Below are 15,180 nucleotides of genomic sequence, written 5' to 3'. Positions count from 1 at the left end.
CAGAACCTCGGATCAGCGCGGCGCTCTGGGCGCTCGGAGCCTCGACGCCAAGAACCGAGGAGGGCGCGGCAGCCAGGACCAGCCCTCCCTCGGTCTGGGCCGCTCGCTCGCGTGCCCTCCGCCGCCCCCAGCCCTAGTTTCGGTCTACAAGCCCTTGATTCAAAGGGCGCAGCCACTTTCCCTCTGATCCTGCCCTAAGTCCGCGGTAAACTCGAAGGAATGCAGTCCAGGGCTCCGCGGGAAAGGTCTGCGCGGCCGGGAGGAGTGGATGGGGGGCACCCGTCTCCTCTCACCCAGCGAAGTACCTATCACGCCCAAGATTTTCTGGAGTCCGGGTGGGGGAGGAGGAGGACGAGAAGGAGGAGGAAGGGGAGGGACCAGCGGGGGCAGGCAGGCTCAGGACTAGAAGGTCATGCATAATTCAACAGCTCAACTTTCGGGCCCGCCTCTTTTCTGGGAGTGGGAGTTCGCTCCAAACTTTGTTTATGGGACAGTCCGGGAGCCGCGGCGGCCGCACTCTCTGCTTCTCCTCCGCCTCCTTCTCGCGGAGCGCGAACGCCTGAGGCCAGTTCGGGGGATGTGAGAGCCGAAGCCCTTCGGCTGCCAGGCACCAAGTCGGGATTTGCCAGCCGGGCCCCGGCTACAAGCCCGCGAGCTCGGGTCGCACCCGAGCGACTGAGGCCGGACGACGAGTTCGGGCGGGACGGCGGCCGCCGCACGGCCAGACTCGGCTTCGCTGCGCGCCCAGGTAGAGCCCGCTGGAGCGCGCCCGCTCACCCCGTTCCACCCCTGGGCGCCTAGGCTCCTCGGGCTTCCGGAGTCGCGATGCCGTGGAGCTGGCTCGGTTGAGACTTTAGGGGGCTGTCTGCCCGGGAAGGTTGAGACCTGTCCTTCGCCACCGACGGATCGGTACCCTCCCGAGTGTAGTTACTACCCCTCCCCACCCCCGCCCTTCCTTCTCGTCCTCCTCCCGGCAACTTAACTTGCTTCGAGAAAGTTGCATAATTCTCCAGGCCGGGAGGGACCCCTCCCCCATCCGGCTGGCCTTACCGCTGAGCGTCTGGGATCCTGAGGCGGACACCTATCACTCTACTCTTTTTCTTTTGTTTCTCTCTGTCCCCGGACACCCTCCTCTGACTTTATTAAATAAAAGGCTGACCTGACCTCCTTTCTCTTCGCAGAAGATGAATCCGGCCTCGGTGCCCCCTCCGCTCCCGCCTCCCGGGCAGCAAGTGATCCACGTCACGCAGGACCTAGACACGGACCTCGAAGCCCTCTTCAACTCGGTCATGAACCCCAAGCCCAGCTCGTGGCGGAAGAAGATCCTGCCGGAGTCGTTTTTCAAGGAGCCTGATTCTGGCTCGCACTCGCGCCAGTCGAGCACCGACTCGTCCGGCGGCCACCCCGGGCCCCGGCTGGCCAGCGGCGCCCAGCACGTCCGCTCACACTCGTCGCCCGCGTCCCTGCAGCTGGGCACCGGCGCGGGTGCTGCAGGCAGTCCAGCGCAGCAGCATGCGCACCTCCGCCAGCAGTCTTACGATGTGACCGACGAGCTGCCACTGCCCCCGGGCTGGGAGATGACCTTCACGGCCACTGGCCAGAGGTACTTCCTCAAGTAAGTCAGCCCGAAGTCAGGGGGGCACAGTCCCGGTGCCCAGGGTGCGCATGCTTGTTGGGATGCGTGCATGCGCGCGCGTGCGTGTGTGTCCTTCCACGTTTCTTTCCGAAGGATCTGGGAAGCTGGAAGAAGGGAGTGCGTCTCTGGGTGTTGGAATGGTAAAGGATAAGAAGAGCCTCTGGTGAGGTTCTTCCAGGGTCGTGGAAGTCCCAAGAGATTGGGGACCTGGAAACACGTAGAGGTAGGAGTGGGGGAAAAAAGTAGTTTTGGAGTGATTCTCATAAAACACATAGCTGACTTTGTCCAGAATCTGGAATAGTGATATAGATTTCTGGGCACAAACCCTTACCCCCTTACCTGTCCACTCCAAGACAGATGCCCCAGAGCTTGGTCCATTGGGATGTGACACAGAGGTAAATTCTAGAACATTTTTGAGCATGGGAAGGAAAGGGACTCTTGGTAGTGTAGGTGGTCTGCAGTCTCTCCACTCTTAGGAAAAGCAAGCTAGAAAAGTGAACACTGCCTGGTAGGCCTTGCTGCTCCCAGCTGAGTGATGTAATGACCACACAGCACAGTGATGTAATTAGCAACTCCGTGCTGAAGTAGTTGCGGGCTGGAAAATCAATTGTGTGGAAATTGGGTCAGGAGTTTTATTATGTTGCACTTAGTAACCTAAAATACCAACGGATCAGGAGCTTGTTTTGTTATGATTCTTCCCTTTCACATTGTTAGGGTTTTCTTGATGTGATGATTTTTACGTTAGACTGTACAGGAAAATATATTCACAGACATAAAGATTGTTTCAGTTGTGGTACCCTAAGATTTAATGTTCCAGAGGAGAAACCAAGCTGGAGCTCGAAATGGAACCAGTGAGGTCAAGGGGGATCAGGCTGTTGATGGCCTGGTGGAGGTTGTGCCAGCTGGACCACTTGGTTCCAGATTGCCTGCACTGGGGGGGCCGTTCACTGCCATGGAAAGAAACTCCTCTTCTTAGAACCTGCCTTAGACTTTATCTTAAAGTTGAAATTGCTTTGATGCAGAGGCCTTAGTTTAAAACTTCTGCTGAGACATTATGTGCTCTTTTAAAAATACAGTCAAGCCTTTCTTTGTCACTAATATTTGACTGCTTTCAGTTGGATCTCGCAGCAAATATGTATAATGGACGAGGTTTGCTGTAGCTAACTCTTCGACTCATACTGGTAACCCGAAATTCCTTCCCCATCCCAGTGCTGTTGAGATCTTGTGCAAGGAGGAGTTCTTTATTTTGTTTCCGGGGTTGGTGTGATGCTGAGAAGCACTTGTTCTGAAAGAGACTTGATAGTCATTCTACAGCTGGCCTTCCCCCAGGCTTTGAGTGTTAGTGTGGACATGTACTCAGTACTTTGGCTTCTAAATGGCTGGTGGAATTCAAGTATGTGATGTAAACATGACGTTTTTCTAAAAGTGATGATGCCGTTCTGAAGGATGACATTAGTTTCTATGGTACATAAAAGCTACAAAATAATCTTGTATTAAGTTTACTTAGGTAAATGTGGTTTTGAATATTTATTGTAACTGTTACAGAAATGGACTTAGTAATAAATGCACATAGAAAATGGTCCAGTAATTTACAGTAATTTAGGGGGATCTTTTTTGGTCCCAAATGACTTTTAAACTGCGCTTATGAATATACACACACACAAATATATGATATATGATCAGTATACCTATGGTTATTAAAAATATGAAATAAGAACTAGGCTTGCCTAATATCAGAGGAAAGCTAGGAGAAAAAGGACCCCTCCCCCAAAAGCAAAAAAAAAAATACCTTTTATGCATAATGACTGAATGATTGAAACTAGGGCAAAAATGGAAGTTAGCTTTGGGTTTAGACAAAGTTGCTCAGATTCATGTGTCCCATCCCCCCAATTACAGCCACTCTGCAGTCCAAAGCTGAGTACATCTTCATTCACTTTGGATAGTCAGTGAAGACCACAGCTGAAGAAATGTAGACAGTAGGCTAGTTTGATTTGATGCAGCCCTGCGAAACTTTCTGGCCAAGGAGCTAAGGCAATTTAAAAAATAAAGTCATTGTGACTATTGTCATTCAAGACAAGCAATCTGCCAGGAGTTCTCGGTTTTGGGGGGCTTTATTTAAAGTTGGAGTAAGTTAACCCACTTTTTTTTTTTAAGATTTTATTTATTTATTTGACAGAGAGAGAGAGAGATCACAAGTAGGCAGAGAGCCAGTCAGAGAGAGAGAGAGGGGGAAGCAGGCTCTCTGCCGAGCAGAGAGCCTGATGCGGGGCTGGATCCCAGGACCCTGAGATCATGACCTGAGTCGAAGGCAGGGGTTTAACCCACTGACCCACCCAGGTGCCCCACAGTTGGAGTAAGTTAAATGTGGAATGTCACACTTTGTTACACAGCCTCCAAAGGCAACATATTTTGATGGATTAAATAGAAGCTTGAAAAATGGTGGCAACTGACCCTCAATTAATCATAAAATCTGTTTTGCTCCAGCATCTGCGAAGTGGGAATAGCAGTGGCATCCTATCGTTGATTCTGTCAGTCAAGGCTTTTATAAATGAGAAATTAAAAGGACTTTATTTTTTTATTTTTTTAAGATTTTTTATTTATTTGTCAGAGAGAGAGAGCACACCTAAGCAGGCAGAGGCAGAGGGAGAAGCAGGCTCCCCGAGGGGCAAGAAGCCTGACGCGGAACTCGATCCCGGGACCCTGGGCTCGTGGCCTAAGCTGAAGGCAGCGGCAAGGGCAGTGGCTCAACCGACTGAGCCACCCAGGCATCCCTGAAAAGGACTTTAGATTGGACCAGGGTGAGGTTTGATCTTTTTGTTTTGTTTTGTTTTTTACTAGAAAACCCAAGGCCAGGGAAGGGTGACGGCATGACTTTGGGACAGTCATGTGGTTATTTAATGGTAGAGCCTGAACTGGATCTCTAGTCTGTTGACTACTTACAGAGCATTTTTCCATTTTCCTCACTTCTACCTTTATCCTCCATGTCACTTCCCCAACTGAACAGTGAGCTTTATGGGAAAAATGCCTGTCTATTAAGAAGCTTTAAAAAGCTTTTTGTGATTTTCTTAGGTACCTAATCTTAGGTAAGATTCTTTCTAGGTATATGATGTAATGACTTTGTTATCTCTTAAAGGGGACCTTTTCTGAGCAGTCACACCTTTCTTTGTGGTGTTTCTTTACGGTAGCATATACAAGTGGAGAGGTGGTAATGTTAAAACACATTGTCCCTGAAAATTACTGTGCTGTTCCTGCTGCCCTTCAAAGCTCATAAATCAGGCTGGGGACATGTAGGTGTTTGGGCTCCTAGCCGCCTGGCACACTGACTTTGACCACTGATCACACTAAAGATTTAAAAAAAAAATCTGGTTACAAAGGGGATACATGTTTATTACACATGAACCAGAAAACAGAATTATAATGAAGAACACAGCTTGGCTTCAGTAGGACTTTATATTCTTATAGAAAAATTTTATTTGAGTAACATTGTATAAGAAAAAATATTTCATCCTCACTCTTTCTTCTTCTTCTTCTTCTTCTTTTTTTTTTTTTTTGAAGATTTTATGTATTTATTTGAAAAAGAGAGAGAACAGAAGTAGGCAGAGGGGCAGAGGGAGAGGGAGAAGCAGACTCCTTGCTGAACAGGGAGGCTGATGTGGGAGTTGATGCTAGGACCCCGTAATCATGATCTTTGCCAAAGGCAGACGCTTAACTGACTGAACCATCCAGGCACCCGTTATCTGCACTCTTAAATATAATTTCAGTGATAACATTTGCTTGCCCCTCCCAATTTTTAGTAATAATTTTAGTGTTTTCCCTTTTCTGAAAAGTGTCATAGAAAATTATTTTTGTCAAAGTGATCTATGCGCTTAGTAACAAATCCAGTAGTACAGAAGGACTTTTGTTGAAAAACAATGGTTTCCTTCACCTCCTCAAGGCTCACAGAGGGAGACTTTTAGGTTTTATTTTAACTGTTTCTGTATTTAATTCTTTGATTGTTACTTCCTTAACCCTAGTATGCTTTTATCACCATTTTTTGATTTATCAACTTTTAACTTCTAATTGAAAATGAGAGTGTAGCTCCTTGAACTGTTTTTTGTTTTTTTTTTTTTTAATCTCCCCCAATTTCGGTATTTATATTATTTTTAGTTTGTCTGTTAGATCACCTTTGTTATTCTTTGTCAACTTTGACAATATTTCTTAACTCCCCTTTTGTAAGTCAAGGAGGTTTGGGGCTGTCCCTACCATTCTTGCTCTTTGTCCATGACACCTTAACGGTCCAAAGCCTGGAACCCATAACCAGCAAGTTTTGTGTTTTGCTTTTAACTTGACCTACTTACTCATAAATTATTATTAAAGTTGAAAATCTAGAGACAACATTTATGTTATTACATATCTCTAAATATAATTAGTTGCTTTTTATATTAAGATTAAATTTAGACTTGTTACCGTCGGTCTGGTGTCAGGATTCCTGGGCAATCAAAGGAGGATATATCTGGCACCAAAGTTGAATGGGTTCTTTCTTTCCATCAAACTCTTTCTTTGTTTGATTTAAAGATTTTATTTTTTATTTTGGTGATAGAGAGAGAGCAAGTGTGCGAGTGGGGGGGTGGGGAGTGAAGCAGAGGGAGGGAGAGAGGATCTCAACCCAACTCAGCACTGAGCATGGAGCCTGATGCGTCTCCGTCCCAAGACCCTGAGATCAGGACCTGAGCTGCCTGAGCCATCCAGGAACCCCTGAGACTCTTAACCAGTTGTTTAAATTTGTGTCACCTTTGAGTTTCTTCATAATTGGATCTTGACTCTCTGAAACATTTTTTTCAAGTATTTCTAATTGCTTTTTATTTGTCCATGTATTACTTGCCTCTCAAAATTTTTTAGGCTCTAAATTCCATCAGTTAAGTCTCATTTCCCTAAGCTTTTATGCCCAGATTCCTTTATCTTTTTGTGCCATTCTGGATTCTGATTGTTCTCTAGGTGTCCAACAGAGTTGTCATCCTGGCATTTCTCTTTTCTCCTCTCCATGGCTGGAAGTAGCATTTCCTTTTCTCATGTCTTCCTCTTTCTTGGTTTATGCCCTCATTTTGCTGGAGTACATGCTTGAGTAACTTTTTTTTTTTTTTTTTTTTTTTTTAAGATTTATTTATTTAAGAGAGAAAACAAGCGAGGGCGAGAGACAGAGGGAGAGGGAGAAGCAGACTCCTCACTGAGCAGGAAGCCCTATATGGGACTTGATTCCAGGACCCTGGGATCATGACCTGAGCAGAAGGCAGATGCTTAACTGGCTGAGCCACCCAGGTGCCCATGCTTGAGTAACTTAATAAGAATTGTTTGTGGGAGGTAAAATGTTCAGATACTTTTTAATTTCAAAATACTTATTTTAAAAGTTGTTTTAAATTTATTTTCTTAAAAAAAGAACTGACTGTTTTGTTTTGTTTTTTTTCCTGTTTACCTTTGGATGGCAATATAATGTAGTTGATTTCATGAAGGGCCTTTTGTCCTTAAAAAAATATTGCCAGCTGCCTCAGTTTCCTTCTCTGTAAAATACCTATTAATAAGAGTAATACCTATTTCAGGATTTCAGGATATTTTGAAAGACTAGATGTGATAACATATTTGAAGAGTCTGGCTCATAGCCGACTTTGAATACAAGTTCATTCTTGCCTCCGGTTGCGTCTCTGTCCACACACGTATGCTCTCTACCTGGCCAAAATCAGATGCAGAAACCTTGGCAGTAGGATAAAAGCTGGTTGTGACTCTTGGTTACAGTTATGACTCTGAATGACAACCTGGATCTGGAATTGAAAGTCAGCTTTTTAAATGTAAAATAAAGACAATTTTCCTGTTAAAAAAAAACCTGAATAGGAATGTCCACCGTGGGTGCCCTATAACTTCAGCATCTTGGGCAGAGGATATGGCATTCGTTCTAAAGACAGTGTACTTTTTTTTTTTTTTTTTTTTAAATCCGGCTTATAGCTACCGGTTGAGCCAATTTTACGTGTAGGTGGAGGGGAGTGGGGGAGGGATCAAGAAGTGGAGAAAGAAGAGGAGGCAGGGGTAAGTGACATCTGTTGATGACCAGACAAGGCAGGGAGCTGAGTCAGTGCTTTCCAGAGAGAGAACCCCAGAACCACCTATGGAGCACACTCCTGACATGTGTGTGTGAGCCTTTTTTTCTTTTTTTCATAACCCTAGGTGCTTTCATATATATATATATTTTTTTTAATTTTTTAAACCTTCACAGTGACCCTCTGAATAGGTACACACTATTATCTCATACTGTTCTTGAGGAAACTGAGGCTCCCTGAAGTTGAGTAAGTGGCCCAGGGTCATGTATCAGGTGCGTGGCAGGGATGGGATTAGAATAATGTGATCCTAAAACCTGTACTCCTGCCCCTGCACCATGATGCCTCATGCCAATTACATGCCCATAATTAGGCCCTGTAATTAGGTCTCCTTGGTGACCAGATAACTCTGGAGTGGTGGATGGAGCATTGGAGTTTGCTTCTGAACTCCCTCTGGGTGGTCAAATGTGGAGCTCTTGGTGCTGGAGAGAGAGAGGTGATGAGAAAAACAGATAAACCAGAAATGGATGGTATATCCACAGTGCCTAGTTACATTTTATTCTTATCAAGGTCTTCACCGTTAATAAATGTGTATCATTTTATAGGGAGTACATATGGGACAGGGAAGGCGGGTGACCTCATGGATGTCAGGATCAGGGACACTGAGGAGGGCTTGTGAAGAAGGTTACTTAAATAATGTTAGTAAAGTAGTTTCAAGGGGAAAAAAAAAGAACTGGCTTGCTTCTCACTGCCTTTATCATTGCAGAGATTGATGAGAAATAAATTGCTGTAGAGGTTGAGGCGGTATGGAGGCTTGGTTTTTGTTTGTTGACTAGTTAGGACTTACAGGAATTACAGCCTTATATACCATTCTCTCCTTTTTCTTCCATCTTCAGTTGTGTATCTAACCACAGGAGAGGGTGATAGAAGTCAAAGAATCAGCCAGTCCCAGGGGCGCCTGGGCGGCTCAGTCATTTAAGCATCTGGCTTCCTCTTGGGTCATGATCCCAGCATCCAGGGATAAGGATTGCATTGGGCTCCGTGCTCAGTGGGGAATCTGCTTCTCCCTCTGCTGTTTCCCCTGCTTATGTGCTCTTTCTCTCAAATGAATAAATAAAATCTTAAAAAAGAAAAAAAAAACCAACCAGTCTACCAGTCTAGGGGATGGTTTTCTTTTTGAAAGGTGGTTTGAAGTCTGAGCACTGAAGTAATTAGCTTATTAATGAAGGGCAGATTCTGAGAGGGTGGCCCTTTCACTGAGGGGGACTGTGCATGTTTAGTGCATTGAACTAATCAGGAGAGCTGTGTTCTCCAGCTGTATTCTTTGGCCCCACTCCATTCAGATGCTTTGCGAACATGGGGTTTCTGGACCAGGAACTTTGGGATATGTTGCATGCTCTGCCCACTCTTGGAATTTCACAATATACATTAAGGACTCCAAAGTCACTTATCAGAAAGACTAGTTTATTTTTGTTTAAGCCAGTATTTCACAAGCTCATGTGATTTGAACATTTTTATTCCAACTATCATCGGTTGCCATCCTCTCAGGAATGCTTTACAGATCTTACTTTGGGAAACCTTTTCTGTGTCTTTTGTTATTTTATAGTTGAGATTTTTATATTTGAGTCAAGTTACAGATTTTTTTTTCTTTCCAGTGTGCTTTGTGGATACATGGTATATTTTCATTTATATCTCTTGATTTAATAGTTAATTATTAGTGCTTGGAAATAAAAAGTCCTATATGTCAAACAGGTGGGATATAACATAAGAAAACCAACAATTACAATACCTTGTGATAGATAATAGAGTAGTCCTGATTTTACTTTCAAAGGTGTGTGTGTGTGTGTATGTGCTAGAAGGATAGATACTAAAATGTTTTCAATGGTCATTTCTGAAATTCTGGATGATTTTTCTTGTTTACTTTCTGTATATTCCAGATGTCCTATAATAAACATATTTTTCATTTCTTTCTTTTTTTTTTTTTTTTTAAAGATCTTATTTGTTTATTTGACAGAGCGAGAGAGCACAAGCAGGGGGACCAGTAAAGGGAGAGGGAGAAGCAGACTCCCCACCAAGCAGGGAGCCCCACGCAGGGCTCGATCCCAGGACCCCGGGATCATAACCTGAGCTGAAGGCAGGCATTCAACCATATGAGCCACCCAGGTGCCCCATATATTTCTTTTTAAATTGGAGGGTGGGGTAGTTACAAAAACTGTAGAAGCAAGAAGGCAAAGAAGGATGTAAAGATGCAGTCGTAGAGGGGATCCTTGGCTGGCTTAGTCAATGGAGCTTGTGAGTCCTGATCTCAGGGTTGTGAGTCTGAGCCCCACATGGGGTGTAGAGATTACTTAAAAATAAAATCTTAAAAACAAGAAAAGATGGAGTCGTAGATTTGGGTAGGTGTGGTAGGGTGTGGGGAAATCTCTCAGCCATAGCTCAGTAACCGGAGCCTGGAGCTTACGTTACTAAATGGAGGCTCTTTGGGAGCTGCTTGTGTTTTTCTCATTTTGGGTTATTTTCTTTAGGAATGAACTGACACAGTAATGGCTAAACTCTTAACCCAGAATTCTCCATTCAAGTCGCCTCAGGATAAGAAGTAGGATTATGGCAGATCCTTAGGTCACACGAATTTCCTTCAGCGTCATCTTTATTTGCATGCCCTCCTTCCTGGACTTCTGATGTTCCATCCAGGTGCAGCAGAGGATAAATACGAAAGGAAGAAGTGATACTCATTTGCTTGGCCCTAGTTAGATGAAGTGAAATCAGGAAATCTGCATAAAGTACTTAGTGCTGTGGCTGGCACAGTAAGTACTGCTAATAGTTTGTTTATTGCTGGGACTGTTCCCAGTTGAGATGGCAGTGGCGGGGACATGTGTGCTATCTCCTGAGACTTTTCCTTCATACCACCGTAAGGATCGTTAGCTGTTTCAGCATCGACAACGAGAAATCACTGAACTACTCTGTGTGCTAGCACTGCGCCGTGTGCTGTGAGGGGAGAGACTGCAGCAGGTTTCCCTGACCTCAGGCAGCTGACGGTCTAGTGGGGAGACAAGGAGAACACAGATGAAATCAGGCGAAATAGCTGCGTCCGGACCCTTTGGGGCCATAGAGCCTAGAGCAGCTGCTCACTGTGTGTTGGAAGCTCTGGGAAGGAGTGTCACAATAAGGCAATCATTTCTGTTATGGTTACAGGTCTGAACCTTGCAGCCATGCTGAACGTCGCTTAGTTCAGAACCATTGGCTGTCCTCCCACTGGCCCCAGGAACTTGGCACAGTCTGTTACCTGTGCCTGGAACATTATTTTCCTGCTTCTTGCCTGACTAACTCCTGTGCTCGTTTCAGGCATCCGCTTCGATGCCATCCCCTGCAGGAGGTTTTCCCTGACTCATAGCCCCTGCAGGAGCGTAGATGCTCCTGCTGCTCATCTCCCGTGGCCCCCCAGCTGTAGCACTGCTGCCAGATTTCTGTTGCGTTATTTCTCTTTTTCACTATACTGTCACCTCCCTGAAGGTAAGATTGATACTTGAGTTGCTTGACATTATGTAAGTTCAGCACAATGCCTGGCAAATAAGCGGGTGCATGATCAGGAAGGAATCCTCTAAGACTTTCTGGTGGCCCTCTGCATTGGAAGCTCGTGTACTAGAATTCCTCATCGGAACCTGCCATGCTCAGGAATGGAGTTCCATTGTGTCTGTGCCTCTTGGACTGCAAGCTTAGAATCATAGGTCCAGGGGTGCCTGGGTGGCTGAGTGGGTTAAGCCTCTGCCTTCAGCTCAGGTCATGATCCCAGCGTCCTGAGATGGAGCCGCACATTGGGCTTCTTGCTCCGTGGGGAGTTTGCTTCTCCCTCTGTCTGCCTGCCTCTCCCTGCTTGTGCTCTCTCTCTCTCTCTCTTAAAAAAAAAAAATAAATAAACTTTAAAGAAAAAAAAAGAATCACAGCTCCACATACTATGATGCAGTGGAGAAGATGGATGGGGGATGTGGGTGTTCAGAGAAGTCTCTATAAAGCTGGTTGACATACATGGAGTCTTGAAAAATGGGAGGAATGTGGGTAGGTGAGCAAGGAGGCCTTCTAGGAAGGAGGGGGCAGAAAGACAAGCTCAGAGGCAGAAGTGCACAAGATGTATTTTTGAGGCCAAGTAAAGTCTGGCCTACCTTGGGTCGAAAGTTCAGTGATGGTTGGTGGATGACTGTGCGTCCCACTGAGGCTCCAGAACCTCAGCTAGAATGGGCACAGGATACCGATTTAAAAGAGTTTGAAATGATAGAACCTTTCATAACAATTCATTCACCCATCTGTCCCTCCATAGACCCCTCTATCTGTCATCGACTCGATTTAGCATGTGCTATTCCACAGTAGTGGGTGGTCTTTGCTTTCCAAGTTAGAAGGATAGTAGGCTACCCCACTGAGTGTGCCATTTCTGCTTATAAGTGAATAGCTTGCGGGTCCGGCCGTTCCAGAATCCTCTCTTGTGGTTTTGGAGGTTTCTCAGTTTCTCTGAGACAGATCAGCTGGCAGAGGCAAAATGGAGAGTCCAGAAGCAGAGTTATGCCACCGAAGCCCACCTGAGCTGTGCCCCCTGAGGATGCCTGGCTGAGCAGTTAGGGGCCTCCCTCTCAAGCACATCCTTCCTGAACTCTCAGTGAAGACTCTTGAGAGCCTTTTCACACAAACTCACAATGCTGAATCATGGGTTAATGTTTTCAGATAACTTATTTATTTATTTAAAGATTTTATTTATGTATTAGAGAGGGAGGATGAGAGAGGGGGAGGGTCAGAGGGAGAAGCAGACTCCCTACCAAGGGGGGAGCCTGATGTGGGACTCGATCCCAGGATTCCAGGATCATGACCCGAGCCCAGGGCAGTCAGGATTCTGGGATCATGACTTGAGCTGAAGGCAGACCCTTAACTGAGCAAGCCAGTCAGGCACCCCCTCTTTTTTTAATTATAAAAATAATACATGCCCAAACACTACTGGAGGAATAGAAATGGAAAAATAAGTTCTTCTGATCTTCCTTGGATCCCTAGTTTTAGAGAACCACTGTTAACACTTTATCCAACATGCGCTACAGGAAGAGCAGCAGTATGGCCCTATCTAATTAATTACCTATCTGGCTTGTCTGTTACCTAATTTATCTGTCATCTGCTATCCCTACTATTGATCATTATATCCACCCTTCTCATATGAGGGGGATGCACGGTCTGGCAAGTGCACGCTGGCCAGTTACATGGGTGCCCTGCTGTTCAGAATGAATGACATTCCATTGTGAAGTGCTTGACCCAGTCTCTCTGTGTGACTCAAAGTGTGGTCTCTAAACAGAGACGCGTGTGCAGATGTATGTAACTCATCCATGATGGACAAGATGCACAGGTCAAAAATGTTTAGAGACTTGTATATAGAATGATGGGACATGTAAGGATGGGATCAGTGGGATCGTCTCCTGGAACACGGTAATCTGGGTGTTGCAGATCTGTGTGATGAGTCATGTGTGGCCCGGGCTATGTACAAGGCACCTACAATGGGACCACATACTGGTCTTGACAGATTGAAACTAGAAAAACACTGATCTCTTTCCACAGATAGTTTGAGACTCTGATACGTTTCTTTTAACTCTTCTCTTCTTTTCCTTCCCTTCCCTTCCTTCCTTTTCATCCCATCCATCCATCCATTTATCTACACATCATTTCATTTTTTCCACCCATCCTTACAACTGCCTTTTATGTATCAACCAACCAATTTATCATACCTCTTGTTAACTTATCCAAAATGATCAATCTAAGAGATTGAATATTGAATCTTAATATGAAGACAAGTTCTGTGGCACAAAGGATGATGATCATCTATTTTCTCGTACATAATATATTTATGTCTTTGTGGCCCTTATGCTCATTGTTTTAAAAAAACACTTTGGCACACTTCAGTTCTGAACACTGTAGATAATCCCAAATCCTCTTCGTTCTTGTGAGTAATCTACCTATAAGCACTGTCAGCTACAGATTCAAGGCAAAGCATGGAGACTGGACAAAGAGACACATGCTGGATTATTTAGTAAAAATGTATATTCCTTTGGGGTGACTTTTCTACAAACATTGTCATATTGAATATTTGTCTTTCTCTCATTTTGTCCATGAAAAACAGTTCATGGCCTAGGGTTCAGAGGTTGAGGTTGCCATTGATAACCCATCAAAAAGTAGAAAATGCAAGCAAATGATAAATGTAATTAAAGTGAACAGACATAACTCTTATTGACTTGATTTTACTTCTAGATTTATTTTTTTTTAGAAGCTATTTTATTTTAAATTTTTTTTAAATTAATTTATTTGTTAGAGAGCGAGCGAGCCAGCACAGGAAGACAGAGTGGTAGGCAGAGGCAGAGGGAGAAGCAGGCTCACTGCCGAGCAAGGAGCCCGATATGGGACTCGATCCCAGGACGCTGGGATCATGACCTGAGCCGAAGGCAGCCGCTTAATCAACTGAGCCACCCAGGCATCCCTTCTAGATTTATTTTTTAAAACTGGCTTCTTTAAAAGAAAAAAATCTATGTGAGAGAGAGAGAGAGTAGGAGCAAGGGGAGGGGCAGAGGGACAAGCAGACTCCCCACTGACACAGAATAGGCTGCTCAACTGATTGAGCACCTAAAAACTGGCTTTTTTTTTTTTTTAAAGATTTTATTTATTTATTTGACAGAGAGGGAACACAAGCAAGGGGAATGGGAGAGGGAGAAAGCAGGCTTCCTGCCGAGCAGGGAGCCTGATGTGGGGCTCGATCCCAGGACCCCGGGATCATGACCTGATCCAAAGGCAGACACTTAACGACTGAGCCACCCAGGCACCCCGTGTTGGCTTCTTAAAAAATAAAAAATTAAGCAGAACTGAAGGATATAAAGTAAAAGGAAAAGTACTCCACCCACTAGTTCTAGTCCTCACATGGAACCACTATTCACAATTGCTTGTGTATCTTCCAGGGATTTTATTATGCATTACATGATTCATTTATAATGGCATTGGTTGGTGGTTTTGGTATTGTGGGAAGCAGAGCGTAGGTGGTCTTTGTTCCTTGCTGACCCTCACACAACCTAAGGACTGAGTATAGATCTGGATGAAATTACAGAGAACTGGATGTGATGCCTGATGGTGAGGTCTCAGGCTGAAAAGCTCTGGTGGCGTAACTGTCGCTCAGAGACTGGGATTTAGCTTTGTGGTTCAGGAAGTTGATGTCCTTGGTGCTCCAAACTGATCAGGTTTTTAAGGTCTTTCTGCTGCAGGCCATACTGGAATGAAATGGGGGGATAGACATTCTAGCTGCAAGATCAGTGACTTGAATAATCTCCCACTCTGGGATGAAGGTACTCATAAGAGTGATTTAATCACTGGGAAATTGCTTTGGTGGTTTTAGCAAAGGGAATAAATGAAACCATCTAAGGGATATTATGGAAGTAATTTGACAGGTTTTGGCGATGGATTAAATTTGGGGAGTGA

The 15,180-nt window shown here is 44.8% G+C and overlaps 1 protein-coding gene across 2 annotated transcripts in view; it reads left to right on the top strand.

The window, feature by feature from the left end:
• The first annotated feature begins 9 nt into the window (after nt 1-9).
• Nucleotides 10-15,180, top strand: part of WWTR1 (WW domain containing transcription regulator 1) — a 135,628-nt gene continuing 120,457 nt past the window's right edge. Inside the window, exons 1-2 of one of the 2 annotated variants that reach the window (XM_080796805.1) lie at nt 10-245; nt 1,182-1,615. In XM_080796805.1, coding sequence (XP_080652931.1) covers nt 1,185-1,615 — 431 coding nt within the window. In that variant the 5' untranslated portion in view covers nt 10-245; nt 1,182-1,184. Of the gene's footprint in view, nt 246-469; nt 749-1,181; nt 1,616-15,180 lie in introns of those variants that run through there. The other variant, XM_080796804.1, reaches the window with a different exon arrangement.

Source organism: Martes martes, assembly GCF_963455335.1.
Source record: "Martes martes genome assembly, chromosome: 1".
NCBI lineage: Eukaryota > Metazoa > Chordata > Mammalia > Carnivora > Mustelidae > Martes > Martes martes.
Note: the sequence above shows the minus strand (reverse complement) of the source record. Positions and strands in the feature narration are given on the sequence as shown.